Source organism: Phalacrocorax carbo, chromosome 5 (genome assembly GCF_963921805.1).
Source record: "Phalacrocorax carbo chromosome 5, bPhaCar2.1, whole genome shotgun sequence".
Taxonomy (NCBI): Eukaryota; Metazoa; Chordata; class Aves; order Suliformes; family Phalacrocoracidae; genus Phalacrocorax; species Phalacrocorax carbo.
This window is the reverse complement of record NC_087517.1, coordinates 45,695,637-45,714,898: the sequence shown is the minus strand read 5'-3', so window position 1 is coordinate 45,714,898 and position 19,262 is coordinate 45,695,637. Positions and strand designations below refer to the sequence as shown.

General features: G+C 49.1%; 1 protein-coding gene across 7 annotated transcripts in view; it reads left to right on the top strand.

Moving 5' to 3' along the window:
* Nucleotides 1-11,077, top strand: part of PRDM11 (PR/SET domain 11) — a 65,200-nt gene extending 54,123 nt beyond the window's left edge. For 5 of the 7 annotated variants that reach the window (XM_064452273.1, XM_064452274.1, XM_064452279.1 and 2 more), the window contains 2 exons: nt 126-776; nt 1,611-11,077. In XM_064452273.1, coding sequence (XP_064308343.1) covers nt 126-776; nt 1,611-3,775 — 2,816 coding nt within the window. In that variant the 3' untranslated portion in view covers nt 3,776-11,077. Of the gene's footprint in view, nt 1-125; nt 777-914; nt 1,061-1,610 lie in introns of those variants that run through there. The other 2 variants (XM_064452280.1, XM_064452275.1) reach the window with 2 other exon arrangements.
* The last annotated feature ends 8,185 nt before the right edge of the window (nt 11,078-19,262 follow it).

Here is a 19,262-nt window from a genome sequence, read left to right as displayed (position 1 = left end):
GGTTTGTAACGTGCAGACCTGCAGGGATTCAGCCTGCCTTTTTGGTTTTTTTTCGTTTGAGTTTTAGATTGAGGGATGTTGCTCGGTTCCCAGTGATAATCCCCACCCCTCATTTTCCTTCCCAGGAGACAAAAAGTTGCAGAGGGAGAAGTCAGAAAAGAATGTGGAAAATCAAGAGGACATGAGGGGGCCACTCCAGCTCGCCACCTTAAAGCAAGGGAAGAGCCCCTACAAGCGCAGCTGTGAGGAGGGAGAATCCCACCCCCAGACAAAGAAAAAAAAGATTGACCTCATCTTCAAAGATGTCCTGGAAGCTTCCTTGGAGTCTGCCAAATTTGAAGAGAACCAGTTAGCAACAAGTATGCCGCTTTCCATCAGAAGAGCATCTAGATACCCACCTGAAGACATTTTTGAGAGGTGTGGCAGTGCCATGCAGCACAGCTCCCTGAACCTCAGCAGACAGCGGAGTGAGGGGGAATGGAACGTCCCTCACAGTTCCTCTTTCAGCTCAGCCAAAGAGGTGGGCATCCTTGAAGATGAGGAAGAAGAGCCCCTGTCACTCAAAGCAGACAGCCCGACTGAGCTGTCATTGGCCTCTGCACAAGGCAACTCCCATGAAATCCCCACTACCTCCTTCTGCCCCAACTGCATCCGGCTAAAGAAGAAGATCCGGGAGCTGCAGGCTGAGTTAGACATGCTGAGATCTGGGAAGTTACCTGAGCCACCCGTGCTACCACCCCAGGTACCTGAGCTCCAAGAGTTCTCAGACCCCACAGGTAAGCCTTGCCGAGTAAGAGCGTTCTCCAAACCCTGCCTAAGGAGGGTAGTGAGATGCCTGTGTGCTGTGTACCATCTAAAGCATTTGCTATGAGTATTCAGGTGAACACATGGTTCCATGGAAGGCTTGTTTTCAGGTTTTGTGACCGGGTGGGCCAGGAGCTGACACAGCTGTGGGCACAGTGGAAAACACTGGCTGGGAAAGACTCTGTATGACAACTTGCTCTATTTGTTGCCATTGTAATCAATAATGCGCTGCCAATAAAAAAGACATTCCATTGCAGACAGTTTGTTTGCTGTATTTTTGATGCATTCTCTTTCAACGGAAGCCTCTCTGCAGTGCCTCACATGCTACCAAGAAATTCTGAATGACTCTGTGGTAATACTGAAATGTGTGCTCTTTGTGTATGAAATGATGTCCTGCTGTGACCCATGTTGGAAAGCCCTCTCTGTTTCCTCCACTGCCTTAACACAACCATGTGTCCCTTTCTGAAGATATGTTTCATTTCCTCCAGGAACCTGCTGTTGAGCAGCCAGAAGTCTTCACCAAAAGGAATATTTGGGTCACACCATGTATTGTGCAAGTGGCCAGGATGTAGTGTCCTGTCTTGCTGTCCATTGTGGCATGTTGGAGACAAAGTTCATATGCAGAAACACTGATTTGTTTTCCCTTCAAAGCATGATTCAAATTCTACCCATAGTGCATTGTGGGCAGGAGAGGGCAGGTTATGGCCAGCTCATCAGGCAGTGTTCTACTGCCACCAGTAGGATGCTTCTCTAGCTCAGCAACTTTGTAAATACCATATTTTTTTCCTTTTTTTTTTTTCTTACAGCTTCAGAAAGCATCATCTCTGTTCCCACCATCATGGAGGACGATGACCAAGAGGTAGATTCTGCTGATGAGTCAGTTTCCAATGACATGATTGCTGCTACAGATGAGCCTTCCAAGATGTCTTCTGCGACAGGCCGGAGGATACGGCGGTTCAAGCAAGAGTGGCTTAAAAAGTTTTGGTTTCTGCGGTACTCCCCAACATTGAATGAAATGTGGTGCCACGTCTGTAGGCAGTACACAGTGCAATCCTCTCGGACTTCAGCCTTCATCATTGGCTCAAAGCAGTTCAAGATACACACAATAAAGCTTCACAGTCAGAGCAACCTCCACAAGAAGTGCCTGCAGCTTTACAAGCTCAGGATGCACCCAGAGAAGACAGAAGAGATGTGCCGAAATATGACCCTGCTCTTCAATACAGCCTACCACTTGGCCCTGGAGGGCAGGCCCTACTATGACTTTCGGCCTCTGGCAGAACTACTGAGAAAGTGTGAACTCAAGGTGGTGGATCAATACATGAATGAGGGAGACTGCCAAATCTTAATCCACCATATTGCCCGGGCTCTTCGAGAGGACCTGGTTGAACGTATCCGACAGTCTCCCTTCCTCAGCATCATTCTGGATGGGCAGAGTGATGACTTGCTTGCCGACACGGTTGCGGTTTATGTACAGTACACAAGCAGTGATGGGCCTCCAGCAACTGAATTTCTGTCTCTTCAGGAACTGGGCTTTTCTTCAACAGACAGTTACCTCCAAGCGTTAGACAGGGCTTTTTCCAGCCTGGGAATACGATTGCAGGATGAGAAGCCAACTATTGGCTTAGGAGTTGATGGTGCTAACATTACCGCCAGCTTGAGAGCTAATTTGTTCATGACAATCAGAAAGACCTTGCCCTGGCTTCTGTGCCTGCCCTTTATGGTGCACAGGCCCCACTTGGAAATTTTAGATGCAATCAGTGGGAAGGAACTACCGTGCCTGGAGGAGCTAGAAAACAATTTGAAGCAACTGCTCAGCTTCTATCGTTACTCTCCCCGACTCATGTGCGAGTTGAGGGTAACTGCTGCCACTCTGTGTGAGGAGACTGAGTTCTTGGGGGACATTCGAGCAGTGAAGTGGATCATTGGGGAGCAGAATGTGCTCAATGCTCTAATTAAGGATTACCTTGAGGTTGTGGCCCATCTCAAAGACATCAGCGGCCAGACCCAAAGGGCGGACGCTTCCGCCATTGCCTTGGCCCTCCTGCAGTTCCTGATGGACTACCAGTCAATTAAACTCATCTACTTCCTGCTGGATGTGATTGCTGTGCTTTCACGCCTCGCCTACATCTTCCAAGGGGAGTACCTTCTTGTGTCACAGGTGGATGATAAAATAGAGGAGGCCATCCAGGAGATCAGCCGCCTAGCAGACTCGCCAGGGGAGTACTTGCAGGAATTTGAGGAAAACTTCCGGGAAAGCTTTAATGGCATTGCTGTGAAAAACCTACGGGTGGCTGAAGCCAAATTCCAGTCGATCAGAGAAAAGATCTGCCAGAAGACCCAGGTGATCCTAGCCCAAAGGTTCGATTCCCGTAGCCGGACATTTGTGAAGGCCTGTCAGGTATTTGACCTTGCAGCTTGGCCCAGAAGTGCTGATGAGCTCATGAGCTATGGGAAGGAGGATGTGGTACAAATATTTGAACACCTGGAGATGGTCCCATCATTTTCCAGAGAGGTTTGCAGAGAGGGGATGGACACCCGAGGGAGTCTGCTGATGGAGTGGCGAGAACTCAAGGTGGATTATTATACCAAAAATGGTTTTAAAGACTTGCTCACTCACATTTGTAAATACAAACAGAGATTCCCCCTCCTAAATAAAATAGTTCAGATCCTCAAAGTCCTTCCCACCTCATCGGCCTGCTGTGAGAAGGGGCGCACTGCTCTGCAGAGAGTGCGCAAAAACAACCGCTCTCGGCTCACGCTGGAGCAGCTCAGTGATCTTTTGACGATTGCTGTTAATGGGCCGCCCATTACCAACTTTGATTGCAAAAGGGCACTAGATAGTTGGTTTGAGGAGAAGTCAGGCAATAGTTATGCGCTGTCAGCTGAAATGCTGAGCAGGATGTCGTCTCTTGATCAGAAGCCGATGTTGCAGAGCATGGACCATGGCTCTGAGTTTTACCCCGATATTTAGGAAGGAATGCCTCAGATCAGAAAGCTGTTGAATAATTTTTTAAATCTATACTCTAAACTTTGATATATTATATAAATATATATATTATATATATTAAGGAGAAACCCACACTGAAAATGTAAATGTTAAGACGATGTGCGTCTGATAGAAGCTAAGCAGAATTTTAAAGATTTGAGACAATGTTTAGACATTTACTGGTGTCTCCAACCATGGCAGCTGCAGTGTAGGTGGCAACATTTCATTCTTTAGAAGTATGTGCTGGGGCCATACTCTACATGTTCAAACCTAATGATTGATAAGCTAGACGACGGGTCTTTGTTAACCTCATGCTCCTGGTGGTTTCCTTTGTATGTGTGTTGTCGGTTTGTTGGGCTGTTTTCTGTGTTGTTTTGGTTTGGGATTGGTTGTTTTTTTCTCCACAATTTTAATCTCTGCCTCTCTTTCCGTTATTCAGTCCAGTTATTGAGCCATTTGAGCCTTTTGTTGACAACTGTCAGATTTCTGATTTCCAACAGAGCATCCCGTGCATTTATGTTGCCCCCAGCTCTCCAGCTCCACCCAGTTCTCTTCGCTGGAGTGGGAGCTTTTTTCACTCAAATGATTACTGGCAGGAGGGGAAGGCTGGGAGCATGATTTTGGGTTTTTCTTCTTATTTAGAAACAAATGCCTCCACCAAACTGTGAAGCCCCTTTCTCAGTTCTCCCTACTTTTGGGCTGTAGAGTAATACTTGGCTTTCAGCATCTTTTATGATAACAGTAGTACCAGTCTATCATGCATATATTATAACATGATGTCATGTGCAGACTATAAATAACAAAATAGAGAAGGCAGGGGGAAATTTTTGCATTTATATTTTTATATTGTAGGAGATAAATATATATATACACACACACACACACACAACTATTCATTCAAAACCAGGGCTGCTGTGGAAGCTAGACAGCCAATGAGTCAAAAGCCATCTCTGGGCAGAAGATTCAAAGGCTTAAAAAATTTTATTCTAATTTACATTATTTATACTATGTCTTTATAATCCTAGATTGTTGTGGGGTTTTTGTTTTGTTTTATTTTGTTTTGTTTTGTTTGGAATGACTGAAAGAAAAACCTGCTACGGTTTGGTGGCAGGAGCTATCAATGCAAGATTATCTTGGATTATATTCATGTGATGACGTCCTACAAAGGTTCATGTATTCTCTTGTGACCAAGGTAATATGTTCCACATCACAGCAGAGTGATGACAGCAGGAAGAAGGGGTGCTCTGCTTCTTCTTGCAAAATATTTTTTCCTTTCTTGAAGGGATGCTGAGTCCAGATGAATTGTGAATGGGGGACTTGCAGCTTCCATCACAAAGAGATTTTTCTGTGGGCTTCGGATTCTTCTTTGTTTTATTCTTTTAAAGTAAATGAGCTCCAGGCATTCACACAATATCACTTCAGGTTAGAAAAGAAAAAAAAAAAGGAAAAAAACACAAACAAAAAAGGTGCAAAAAACTCCACAGATGCTAGTGCCTTGCCCCACTGATGTGGCATGGACAGCACCAACCTGACCAGACCATCGTGGGAGTGAGAACCTGTTGTCCAGAAGGTGTCCAAGCCAACATGTTCTCCCTTCCCAGAGGGATGAGCTTTGTGCCAAGCTGTGTTGTTTGGAAACATGATGGTGGTATCAGCAAGACTGAACTTTTCCTTTCTCCTGTTACACCCCTGCCCTTGGTCTTGGTGCTAAGATATCTCTAGAACCGTTGCTGCTAGTTGATAGCTTTTCATTTATATAAATATATATATATAATATTATTTTATTTTTTAAACCTTTTTGTTTGTTTTCAATGGAGATGTAGCATGTTTGGAACCAATCTTTCTTGGAGTCACTTTCACTGCCAGGGTTCACGCACTGTCTTCCCCGGGAAAACACGGACTTCTACCCAGGTCTTGCTCACCTCCTGCTAACCCCTTTGCCCTGAGCCGAACTATGCTGGGCAGAGGTGCGCAGCCAAGCCGCTACGTACTGGTTTAGCTTTCAGACCCCACAAGAACAGCTAGACCTGTGTAGGTCAGAGTTTTGGAAGTGTTTCCCCTCCATCCCTATGGGACTGAGGAGGGACTGAGCCTGCCCGAAGCACTAGCAGTGGCCAATCCTTGCGTCCTTTGCTGTAAAAGGGGGCTCTTCGGCCAGACCGTCCAAGGGTAGTAGAGCAGACCCCACGAATGTAATGGCAAGAGCTGGGCAGACAGCATACTCTTGTTGCACTTACTCCCTATCCCCTCTGCCTTACCTCAGATGGTGTGTGCAGCCTGTGGGCTGGCTCGGGGAAGAGAGGGCACCTGCGCCAGTGCCAGCCACCTGCTGCCAAACTGCTGGTGGGGATGTAGGTGCCGAGCGCTTCTCCCTGCGGTACTCATGGAAATGTCACGAGCTAGGTCAAGGCATCGTGCCATCACAGCGCAGGGGTATCAGTTGCATATGCAACACCTAGCGAGTAAAAAAATTTTGTTTGCATTTTTTCCTGTCTTTCCCAAGAAATGATGTGACTGAATTGACCCATTCATCTAGAGGAGTTAAAATTAAACTGAAAACCCTCCACCAGCTGTGCAGACTTTGGCAGTTGTTTGCCTGACCATAAAATAGAGATCTCCCTACACAAGGTGCTTGTAGCCTTCCAGGCCTGGTGAGTCAGCTCTGCTCAGGGTGCTGCCACAAAGCTCACAGAGCTGCTCCCTGCCGGGGAGATGACAGGCTCCTTCCTTAGTTAAAATTTGAGATGTAAAAAGGAAAAAAAATTAAAAAGATGAAAGAATTGCTGCTCCATTAGTCTCTGACCTGAAGACGGGCAAGATGAATGTAGAGAGGAGACAAAAAAGTGAATTGATGCACCAAAGGGGAATGGGCAGGTGGGGGAGAGTCTTCCTTGTTGAGTATGCACACAGCAGCAGAAGCAAAAGTAACAAAGATATTTGATGCAAGGTGCTGTTGCTGTTGGAGAGGCTGTAAAGACAGTTTCCCTCCTCCCCTTTTCTTTTATTTTCTCTTCCCTTTGCTCAACTCCGTAGCTCTTTGTGGGGGAAAAACATCACCTGCCTCTCTGCAGCAGTGCGAGCTCCTTGGCATGTGGCTTTCCATGTCACAGAGGCCCATCAAAGTGCCTGGTCTATGTGGAGGGAAGGGACACTTGTGGACAGTCTCCAGGCACCTTTGCAGACAGAAGCACTCTCCCAGGGCTTGTGCTGAGCCATTTGAGAGGCCTGTTTACAGCTCCTGCTCTGAGCCTCTTATGCCACTGGGGAGAAAAGGGTGCCTTGCCTTGTCAGCGAGGTAAGAGCTGCCAGAGGCTTGTTCAGAAATTATTTCTCTAATTCATTTCTCCTTTCCTTTGGTTCGTTTGCAAATCCCACTCTCATCAGTGACATCTTTCACTAGCTACTCGTATTCCTAATGGCAGAGCGAAACATGCAGCAACTGCCAGGTAGCCAGCTGGCTAAGGGAAAGCACTTGTTTCTTTTGCAGATAACTTTGTGTGCACGGATGAGTGGTGTCGGTAGGAAGCATGATTCCCTGCCACAGGATGTTGTGGGTACCCATGATGGGAAAGGTCAGAGACCCCTTGCATTGGTGATGGGGAGAAACAAGCACTTGGCAGAGCAGTCAGCCTGGCCCAGCCCAGCTCCCCCAGCACAAACAATTCCCCATTGTCCCCATGTCAGAAAATAAACCTGGCCTTTGTCCTAGACAAATGCAGATGCTTTGTAAGCTTTCCCTCTGGATTTACCCACCTATTACAGATCTGTAGCTGTTACTCCCATGGATAGTCTACGGATGGAAACGTGACTGCCAGCATGAGCAAGGAGGGAGAAATACCAATGCAAAGTGTCCCAGGCTGCCCTGTGCCCCGCCTGCCCATCCTTTCCCCTGAGCAAGTGCATTTCTGTGCCCTGTTTGCAAACCTCAGGGCCTTGCTGAGGGGCAGCAGCAGGCATGGGGAGGGCTCAGCATGGCTCAGAGAGAGGCCTCCTTGGCTCAGACATCGCCATGCGTCGGGTTTAATTGATGCCTTTCCTGCTGTGCTGAGTGAGCAAGAGGAACTTGATCGCAGCAAGCATTGCTCGCAGCATCTTGAACTGCTTCGGCTGCAAAGGGACCTCATTCTTCTCAAATGAGCTCTTTATTCTCTCCTTCCTCCCAGTGTCTTAACTATGGCATCTTGACTGTGAATAATGCACACTTCTCCAGACTCTCGGGTTTGTATTTCTAGCCCATGGGCTTTTTGGTTGCCAATTTCCCTTCCCCACATTTGGTCAGGCTCCTTGCCTCTTTTACCCTGCTGTGAAGCATGAATCTGTGAAGCACATGCAGACATGTCCTTCTGCAGAGCTCGCCAGTGGCCACAGGGGTCCAGGCCCTCTGGCCACGAGACCGAACTTAGCAGGGATAATCCTCACAAGAGACCAAAGCTCTTCCCATACCAGCAAAAGCACACAGGAGCCACAGAGGGTTGTGAGGGGACACGGTGGGCAGGGTCCCAGTGTGTCATCTGCCTCGGGTCTCGAGCTGACCATGGCGATGTCCCCTGTGCTGGTCGCGCTTTTGCTATAGGACTCCTCAGACGTAATTCAGGCTTGGTCCATCTCTCTCTCACAGCACAAACTCAACCAGGTGGCCCGCAGGGTCTTCAGGGTCCCCTTTCTTTCTTGTCTCATGAGGATTGCTGTTTATTTGACTAGTGGGTAACACAACCTAGACAGCCATCTTGGAAATAAGCAGCAACAGCCTCTGCTTTTGCAGATTCCCCTCTCAACCCTGTCGAAAGAGGTCTTAAAAGCAGAGAAATGGTACGTTGCTCCCCCAGCCATTGTATTCAATGCAGTAATGCCTATGCAATTCCTGTCTCCCTTGGAGACTCATGATGTGTGTGCATGTAAGCTAGTGTATGTATACAGTACATATGCATATTGTCTATATATTGTATATACGCACATCCCAGTACATATACACACAGTACAAAAGATTAATGTGCTTATATATCTATAAATAAAATCCTATATATTTATATATTTCTATGTTTTCGATAGATATAAAGATATAATACAGAGATAGACTCAACCACCCTTGTGTAAGGCTGGCCCTGTGTTCTGTCACAAGGCATGTAACACTGAAGACTTTGGACTTTGGGATAGCTTTAGCTATACACTGGGGCCTACATTTATGTGTATAGCACTCTATGGAGAGGGACTTTGCTGTGGTTAGGGCAAGGGATTTCCTTGCTGGCATGTTAACCAAGTGCTAAATAAGGTTCGTGTAATAGGGGAATGTCGTGGTGGTAAAAATGCTTGAGTGTCCTTGTCTTCTCCTGAGTAAGCCTCTGGCTGAGGTCCTGTGTGTTCACACTTGGACAGATACATATCCCACCCTCATATGCACTTTTCTCTCTCTGCATGGATGCAGTTGGCAGCTGTGGGTACCGATGCCATGAAAATGTGGCTTTCTGCTGTTCCACCCGGTATTCCTCAGCATTTGCCAGTATGCTGCCAGGGAGATGCTGTTCCTCAGCAGTTGCCAGCACACTGCCATGGAGACACTGCGCCGACAGCTGTTCACACAGCACCCACTGAGAGTGTGGGTTCACTCGAGGGCGTCGGTCAGTGACACAGCCAAGGCGCTGGCATAAAGGCAGCAGGAGGGCAAAGGCGTTACTGAGTGGAGGGAGGGTCGCTGCTGCACAGTTGGAGGTGGCAAGGATGGTGTAGGAAGCTGGAGCAGCATGAATGAGAAGGGACCACAAATTTGGAGCCATAAGGATGGGAATGTGGGAACGCGCAAGACCAACTGGGGAGGCACGTGCAGCTCTGTCTGGTCAGGCTGGCCACTGCTCTGCTGCAGGAGCTGCTCGGCTCCCTCAGGTCTTGCAGCTGCTCCTTGGCTGGCGAACATCCTGCCTGGTCGGGGGCACAGGTGGTTTTTCTGAAGGAAAGGGAATAGTGTGATTGTGTGGAAGACATGGTCAGTGGCGCACGTGTGCCTTTGGGCCCCAAGACATAGCCAGACTGAAGCGTTGCAACGCTTTTGCCCTGCTGATGCAAAGACATGACAGGCATTTCCATGCCAGGACTGGGGGTGGATACAGGCAATGGATCAGCCTTCCCTAAATGTCTGCCAGTGCCTGCAGGATGAACAGCTGTCTCATCCCTCCATCCCTCCCTTCGCACAGCCACTTGTAGGACACTGGCCCTGCTGCGGGGTGAAGTGCTTGGCTGGCACCTGGGGGGACTCAAGAGGCACCTCTGACTGGGCTGGCAGCGGGTGGTAAGTCACCATGCTGCTTCCCCATGAAGGTTGAAGGGGAGGCATGATGGTCTGGCTTTGCAGCTCCACGCTGGGCCTGGCAACCACTGCAGTCCTTGTTGTTTGTTTTAATTGTTGGTTTCGGTTGGGAGGAGGTTGAGTTGTGATTCTGAGGGCCAAATGACTCATTACACTGGTATTGCATGAGCAGATGCTGTGCAAGCTCCCCCCAAGCCCTGTCACACACCTCAGCACCCTCTCACAGGTGCCTCTCCTCCACACAACTGGTTATCCACCTCAGCCACAACCCACCTGCCAGTGGCTCCCCACTCCACTGCAGCCCCTCGGCCACACAGCACTGGCGGGGAGCTTCCTGGCGTGTGTTCTTCATGAACCTCAGAGACTCTTTCTTCACTCCCAGCCCCCTCCTTTGGTTGCCACTAACACTCACGTAGGCTTAGCCTGTGGCCTTGCTGCTCATGCCAGCAGTACTGCTGCCCGGTGAGGAGCTCGCATGCACTGCACCTCATGTTGAATAAGCTCGCTGGGCTATGTGGGGGAACCATGTCTCATATGCTGTGATGTCCCAAATTCTATAGGAGGCCTATGGAGTTTTCTGCCAGTTATGGCATCCTCACCCAACTGTTGGCAAAAATGCATTTTTACTTCCAGAAAACAGGAGGTTTTGTCTCACACCATATCCACATCCAAGCACAGCCCTGCTGAACTGTTTCAAGCGATCTCTTATGCACCTACCCACCCACCATACACACACGCGCACGCGAAACGAGAGAAAAATATCTAGACATCTATTACTACATATGTATTAATATGTTAATATCACTCTTTTGGAGAACATTAAAATATTATTACTTTACAGACTATGCTTTATAGTACCTGTGTGAAAGGACCTAGGACACTGGATACGAATAGAGCTATGTTGATATATCATAGTATGTACACGAGAACCTTCCTTTTGTCATATCCTTGTAATGTAAAATGATTGTTAATAAAAACATTTAAATTTATCTAGTTGGGTTGCTAATTATTTACATTGTTCTTGGAGATTAATGTAATTTTCTCAGAGCAAGGGCATCTAAGCTGATGCACTCCCTCTTCCCCAGCCCACAACTGTAAGGAGCTGGTCCAGTGCTAATTCATCCAGAAGGGTCAGTTGCAGCTCCCTTCTAGGTGACTCACTTCTCTGTGTCCTGGGTGTAACCGCAGCCCCTCAACTTCCTCCTATGGTGATCAGGTCCAGCATGTCCTGCAGTGGAGCTGCATCATTTCACCATGGGCTGAGTTTTCCTGGTGTTGTGCCAAGGCTGCAGTGGCGCAGAGCAGGAGCTGCTGCCTCCCAGCAGCCATGGCTGCCCTGGATCATCACCAGCGCACCTGTCAGCACATGCCACGGGCAGGTAGGGGTGCGGAGTGGGTGCCTGTGCTGGTTTTGGCTGAGAAGGGGTTAATTCTCCTCACTGTGGGGGTCGGCTACCTTTCCAGCTTCCCGCGCTCTGCCGCGTGGCGGGGGGGCTGGGAGGGGCAGGGCCATGGTGGGGACGGCTGACCCCGACTGGCCAATGGCAGGTTCATTCCATACCATGTGACACCATGACCAATATATTGGGGGGGGGGGGGGGGCAGTGGCAGCGCCAGCGCGGAGGCGGCGCGGCGTCGGGTCGGCAGGTGGCGAGCAGCTGCAGCGCGGGCAGTTTGTTCCGGCGGTTCGTTCCCCCTCTCCCCTCCCTTCCCCCTCCCCGGGGCTTTGCGCCTCTCATTGTTCTCCTTTACATTGCATTTCTACTGTTGTTTTCTTTTAATTTTAATTATTAAACTGTTCTTATCCCAACCCACGAGCGTTACCCTCCTGATTCTCTCCCCCATCTACCGGTGGGGGAGTGAGCGAGCGGCTGTGTGGGGCTGAGCTGCCGCTAAACCACGACAGTCTTTTTGGCGCCCAACGTGGGGCTCAAGGGTTGGAGATAATAACAGCTGCTGGTCACAGCACCATGTTGTCCTTTTTGCAGTTGGTGTTACAGATTGGTGTTGGTTTGTTGAGTCTGCTGTGTTCTGCTGTGATTAGTAATGTTTTGCCTACAAGATTTGTTATACAAACACTCGTTTTCAGCTTTATCTGGTATTTGGGGTTTTTGCTGAAACCGTTACTGTACTTCGGATACCACCTTGTTGAGGCAATTAGCAATTATACCTCCACCTCAGGAGAGATTTTATATGGAGGACATACAGAATAATACCTTTGCAACTTTGTTCTGTGATGTCTGTGCCTTTGTTACAACAACGTCTTTGTATCTTGAACATCCTTGGGTGGTTAAGGTGCACTTATTGTTAGTTTTTGGGCAGGTTGTTTGGGTTTTGACTAAGCAACTCAAAGAAGATCTGTCCTACTCCCCACCTCGACAGAGCAGTGTCTCAGCTGTTAGGAATAAGCGTCCTTTGGCTCAAAGAAGGGGATACACACCACGGGCCACCCTATGGTTCTACCTGCGTGACCATGGAGAGGACATGATGAGGTGGGATGGCAAGCCTACCTCGACCCTACAGGCACGAGTGCATGAACTGCAAGGAAGAGCAGTCACTCAGGGAGGCTCTTCCAGGAAAGCTGCTGCTCCAGTTTCCAGCGAGCAAGTCCCCAGACAGAGGAGTAGAAGCGCAGATTTTATTTCTAAGAGTAATAGAAGGACTCCTGATTCACATTTGCAGGAAGTGAGTTGTGACTGCCATGATCAGGACTAGAGGGGCCCTGCCTCCAGCCAGGTGGAGGAAAGGGATAACCGGGCTTACTGGACTGTGTGGCTCCGATGGCCTGGCATGTCTGACCCACAGGAGTATAAAGCTTTAGTGGACACCGGCGCACAGTGCACCTTAATGCCATCAAACTATATAGGGGCAGAACCCATCATCATTGCTGGAGTGACAGGGGGATCCCAAGAGCTAACTGTGTTGGAGGCCAAAGTGAGTCTAACAGGGAATGAGTGGCAGAAGCACCCCATTGTGACTGGCCCAGAGGCTCCGTGCATCCTTGGCAGAGACTACCTCATGAAAGGGTATTTCAAGGACCCAAAAGGTTACAAGTGGGCTTTTGGTGTAGCTGCCTTGGAGACGGAGGAAACCGAACAGCTGTCTACTTTGCCCGGTCTCTCAAAGGACCCTTCTGTGGTGGGGTTGCTGAAGGTCAAAGAACAACAGGTGCCGATCGCCACCACAACAGTGCACCGGCGGCAATATCGCATCAATCGAGACTCTCTGATCCCCATCCATAAACTCATTCACCAACTGAGGAGTCAAGGAGTCATCAGTAAGACCCACTCACCCTTTAACAGTCCCATATGGCCAGTCCGGAAATCTAATGGAGAGTGGAGACTAACAGTAGACTATCGTGGCCTGAATGAAGTCACTCCACCGTTGAGTGCTGCTGTGCCAGACATGCTAGAACTTCAATACGAACTGTAGTCAAAGGCGGCCAAGTGGTATGCCACAATTGATATTGCTAATGCATTCTTCTCAATCACTCTGGCAGCAGAGTGCAGGCCACAGTTTGCTTTCACATGGACGGGCGTCCAGTATACCTGGAATCGACTGCCCCAGGGGTGGAAACACAGTCCTACCATTTGCCATGGACTGATTCAGACTGTACTGGAACAGGGACAAGCTCCAGAACACCTACAGTACATTGATGACATCATTGTGTGGGGCAGCACAGCGGAAGAAGTTTTTGAGAAAGGAGAGAAAATAGTCCAAATCCTTCTGAAAGCTGGTTTTGCCATAAAACAAAGTAAGGTGAAGGGACCTGCACGAGAAATCCAGTTCTTAGGAATCAAATGGCAAGATGGACATAATCAGATCCCCATGGATGTGATCAACAAAAGAAGAGCCATGCCTCCACCAACTAGCAAAAAGGAAACACAAGCTTTCTTGGGCGTTGTGGGTTTTTGGAGAATGCATATTCCAAATTACAGTCTGATCGTAAGCCCTCTCTATCAAGTGACCCGGAAAAAGAATGATTTCAAATGGGGCCCTGAGCAACGACAAGGATTTGAACAGATTAAACAGGAAATAGTCCATGCAGTAGCTCTTGGGCCAGTCCGGGCAGGACAAGATGTAAAAAATGTGCTCTACACTGCAGCCGGGGAGAATGGCCCTACCTGGAGCCTCTGGCAGAAAACCCCAGGGGAGACCCGAGGTCGACCCCTAGGGTTTTGGAGTCGGGGATACAGAGGGTCCGAAGCCCGCTATACTCCAGCTGAAAAAGAGATATTGGCAGCATATGAAGGGGTTCGAGCTGCTTCAGAAGTGGTTGGTACTGAAGCACAGTTGCTCCTGGCACCCCGACTGCCAGTGCTGGGCTGGATGTTCAAAGGAAACATCCCCTCTACACACCATGCAACTGATGCTACGTGGAGTAAATGGGTTGCACTGATTACCCAGCAGGCTCGAGTAGGAAACCCCAGTCGCCCAGGAATCTTGGAAGTGATTATGGACTGGCCAGAAGGCAAAGATTTTGGATTATCACCAGAGGAGGAGGTGACACGTGCTGAAGAAGCCCCACTCTATAACAAACTGTCAGAAGACAAAAAGCAGTATGCCCTGTTCACTGATGGGTCCTGTCGCCTTGTGGGAAAGCACCGGAGATGGAAGGCTGCCGTATGGAGTCCTACACGACAAGTAGCAGAAACTGCTGAAGGAGAAGGTGAATCGAGCCAGTTTGCAGAGGTAAAGGCCATCCAGCTGGCCTTAGACATTGCTGAACGGGAAAAGTGGCCAGTGCTCTATCTCTATACTGACTCATGGATGGTGGCAAATGCCTTGTGGGGCTGGCTGCAGCAATGGAAGCAAAGCAACTGGCAGCGCAGAGGCAAACCCATCTGGGCTGCCACATTGTGGCAAGATATTGCTGCCCGGGTAGAGAACCTGGTTGTAAAGGTACGTCATGTGGATGCTCACGTCCCCAAGAGTCGGGCCACTGAAGAACATCGGAACAACCAGCAGGTAGATCAGGCTGCCAAGATTGAAGGGGGTCAGGTTGATCTGGACTGGCAACATAAGGGTGAACTATTTCTCGCTCGGTGGGCCCATGACACCTCAGGTCATCAAGGGAGAGATGCAACATACAGGTGGGCTCGTGATCGAGGGGTGGACTTGACCATGGATATTATTGCACAGGTTATCCACGAATGTGACACATGCGCTGCAGTCAAGCAAGCGAAGCGGGTAAAGCCTCTGTGGTATGGGGGACGATGGCTGAAATATAAATATGGGGAGGCCTGGCAAATTGACTATATCACACTCCCACAGACCCGCCAAGGCAAGCGCCATGTGCTTACAATGGTAGAAACAACGACTGGCTGGCTGGAAACATATCCTGTCCCCCACGCCACTGCCCGGAACACTATCCTGGGTCTTGAGAAACCAGTCCTGTGGCGACATGGCACCCCAGAGAGAATTGAGTCAGACAACGGGACTCATTTCCGAAATAGCCTCATAGACACCTGGGTCAAAGAGCATGGCATTGAGCAGGTGTATCACATCCCTTATCACGCACCAGCCTCTGGGAAAATTGAACGGTACAATGGACTGTTAAAAACTACACTCAGAGCAATGGGGGGTGGAACATTCAAGCACTGGAATACACATTTAGCAAAAGCCACGTGGTTAGTCAACACGAGGGGATCTGCCAACCGAGCTGGCCCTGCCCAGTCAGAAATCCTACAAGTTGTGGAAGGGGACAGAGTCCCTGTAGTGCACACAAAAAGTATGCTGGGCAAAACAGTCTGGGTTCTTCCTGCCTCAGGCAAAGGCAAACCCATTCGTGGGATTGCTTTTGCTCGAGGACCTGGGTGCACTTGGTGGGTGATGCGGGAGGATGGAGAAATCCGATGTGTGCCTCAAGGGGATTTGATTTTGGGCAAAAACAGTCAATGAACTGCATGGCACAATGTGAACTGCTATATAATACTGTGTGTCACCTCTGTGTTGTACCAATGATATCAGAGTACGAGCCTCCCAACCCATGGAAGATCAACTATGAAACAAGCCGTGCAGCAGTGATGGAACGATGACTGACTCGGTATGCAGCAACCCAACGCTATACACCATCTCTCCCACCCGGAAAGACTGATACAACAGATGGAGCCCAGAGTCATGGACTGGATGAACTCAATGGACATTTTTAATGGACATTGTACAGGGAAGGTCCATGAACTAAGGGAATGATGTCTGTGTATTATGTTAAAGGATGGGAAGGGGAGGGGTGGTGGTTGCTATGGTTGTATTGCATCATATGGGACCTGGGCATGGTGTAAATGGTATGGAATAAGGGGTGGAGAATGTGCTGGTTTTGGCTGAGAAGGGGTTAATTCTCCTCACTGTGGGGGTCGGCTACCTTTCCAGCTTCCCGCGCTCTGCCGCGTGGCGGGGGGGGCTGGGAGGGGCAGGGCCATGGTGGGGACGGCTGACCCCGACTGGCCAATGGCAGGTTCATTCCATACCATGTGACACCATGACCAATATATTGAGGGGGGGGGGCAGTGGCAGCGCCAGCGCGGAGGCGGCGCGGCGTCGGGTCGGCGGGTGGTGAGCGGCTGCAGCGCGGGCAGTTTGTTCCGGCGGTTCGTTCCCCCTCTCCCCTCCCTTCCCCCCCCCCCCCCCCCCCCGGGGCTTTGCGCCTCTCGTTGTTCTCCTTTACATTGCATTTCTACTGTTGTTTTCTTTTAATTTTAATTATTAAACTGTTCTTATCCCAACCCACGAGCGTTACCCTTCTGATTCTCTCCCCCATCTACCGGTGGGGAGTGAGCGAGCGGCTGTGTGGGGCTGAGCTGCCGCTAAACCACGACAGTGCCCTTGCAGCTTCTGCACTCCATTTCTAGTTGGGTACAGTGGTGATATCGTTGGCATTGCTGTGGTGGGCTGTGCTTGTAATGCACATTGACAAAACCTTGCGTGTGTGCCTAGTTTAGTTTGGAGCATGGAGAGGCTTTTCCTGAGCTCTGTGTGCTCCAAAGCCAAGGGAAGCTGGACTTGTTCTACCCTTAAAAAGAAAGGTCTTGTTTAACTTTGAATTCTTCTTCGACATGAAAATTTTGTTTGAGGCTGTGTCCACAGTGGATTAACTAAAGGTGCAACTTTTAAAACAGTTCAATGAAATAAGGGTAATATTGTACATGAAGGTTCTTTCATCTGCTAAATCAGCGTGGGTGAGAGACCCAACCTCTGAAACAAGTATGAGCGTCTGTGGATTAGCACTGGGCTATGAGTTGTGTTGTCTGGCCAAACAGCTGCCAAAGCTGAAAACATTACCTCCTTGGACTCAGTGTGGCTGCTGCTGGAGAGATGCCTCACAGCGAAGGCACAGCAGGGACTATGGGCTGGCCTTCCTTTGCTGTGGTTCAGGTTTGCACAGCAGTGCAAGCAGGGAGGACCTTGCAAAGGTTTAGGCCAACCCTGGCACAGGGTGCCATCTGCAGCTACAGAGAAACACAGGCAGAAAAAAACCAAACTCTTCCAGCTCAAACAGTTGCTTGCTAAGCTGTAAATGTGTCTGTGTGTTAGTGGAGGGAACCAGAAAACACAGGAGGAAGCTGTGCAGCCAACCATGTAGATCCCATATGTGGCTCTGCATACTGCGAGTGTTGATACTGATGGTGTTGCTGAGCTTCAGTTAGAGGTCAAAGCTCTCATAAACAGGACTGGCTCTTTAATTTAACCAGGTCTGAAGGGATCTTGGTTTTCCAGATGATCCTGGGTATGGGTACCTGGGAACGGATACCAGCAGATAAGCCAGTGTCAAATAAGCGAGCAAGCAGTTTAGCCCTTTATGAAATGTTTAATGCAATGGATGCATAAGTATAAAAAGGTTTTTGCTCCCCCTTTGAGGCTCAACTGTCACATGGATGCTCGTAGTTTTGGACTGCAGCCTGATGCCCAGCTGTGTCCCACTGGTGGCCGTTCTGGTTGCAAGGTGCCAGTGCTACGCAGCTTGCAGTTCCTCCCAAAGGATAGAAAACTTGGGTGGAAATTCTGGCCTTGAAGGAGGTTTGGGCTTACAGAGCTCTGGGCCTGGGGGAAGTTTGCATGTGTGTGCGTCCATCCCCATGGGTGATAGGCTATGCAGAAGCTTTGCTTTCAGAGTGAAGGTCCCACAAGTCTAACCAGGGACAGGGGCTGGAAGCAAGAGGCAATTTCCAGACTGAGAAGTGAAACCAGCCCAGAATTAGTGATCCAATAGAAAATGTTGCTTTTAGTGACTTCCTTGAAGTCATCGAGCGGTCCAAGTATTACAATTTGCCATTTTCTGGCAGCTTTGACTGTAGTGATTTAAAACAGCTTATTTTTGAGCAGCAAGCAAGCCCAGCAACATCCTGCTGGGTGTCAGGGCTTAGCTCCAACTTAATGGGCTCCAGGTTTGCTGGGCACCCAGCAACCAGCAGTGGAAACCTCATCTCTGAGGTTTTGCCTTTGCCAGTCAATTAGCAGCGCACAAAGCAGGACAATGCTTCACTTTCAGCAGCTAAACCATGTGTAAAGGGTAAGAGTGTCCTGTGAAATGCATTGCTGATTTGTAATTAATTTCCTAGAAGTGGTTTTGTGCTGTGGACACTTGACTGCCACCATTGGCAGTATCAGCCTCCTTGCTGGTAACTTCAAACCAAGGATTTAAAAGCAAGATCCCTTCAAGCAAAGTGCACGATCTGAGCCAGTGTCAGGAAGGGAAACTTGCACAAATTTTCTGATCTAGGAATAAAGGTGCTCTTCATTTTTAGTGCCACTGATTCTCATGTTGCTATGAGTGAAAAGGAAATTAAAAAATTCCTCCATGATTGTTGTCATAGTATTAAAGCCTGGAATGCTCTTCCCCTGCTCTGCTGGTGTCCTGGACATGCTCCATGGAGATGGCTGTTGTTTGCAGCTGGCAATTAAAATGATTTAGTAAAAAACCCCAATATGTTGTTTCTTCCTGGAAACAGGAGGACTGTGGTGTCTGCAATGCTGAGGGCTTGCAGGCATAACCAGAGGGGATTTGCAGCGCTTCCTGGGGGCTGCCTTCCTTATCTGTCTCTCCTGAGGCAGGAGGGAAAATGTGGGCAGCCAAGCACATCAATGTGTTTAAGGGGGTGGCCCCCCGAGGTGTTTAAATTGGAGGGCTGGTGTAGGCATCGGGGTGGTGCTGGGACTAGCCCTGCAGTGGCACAGAGC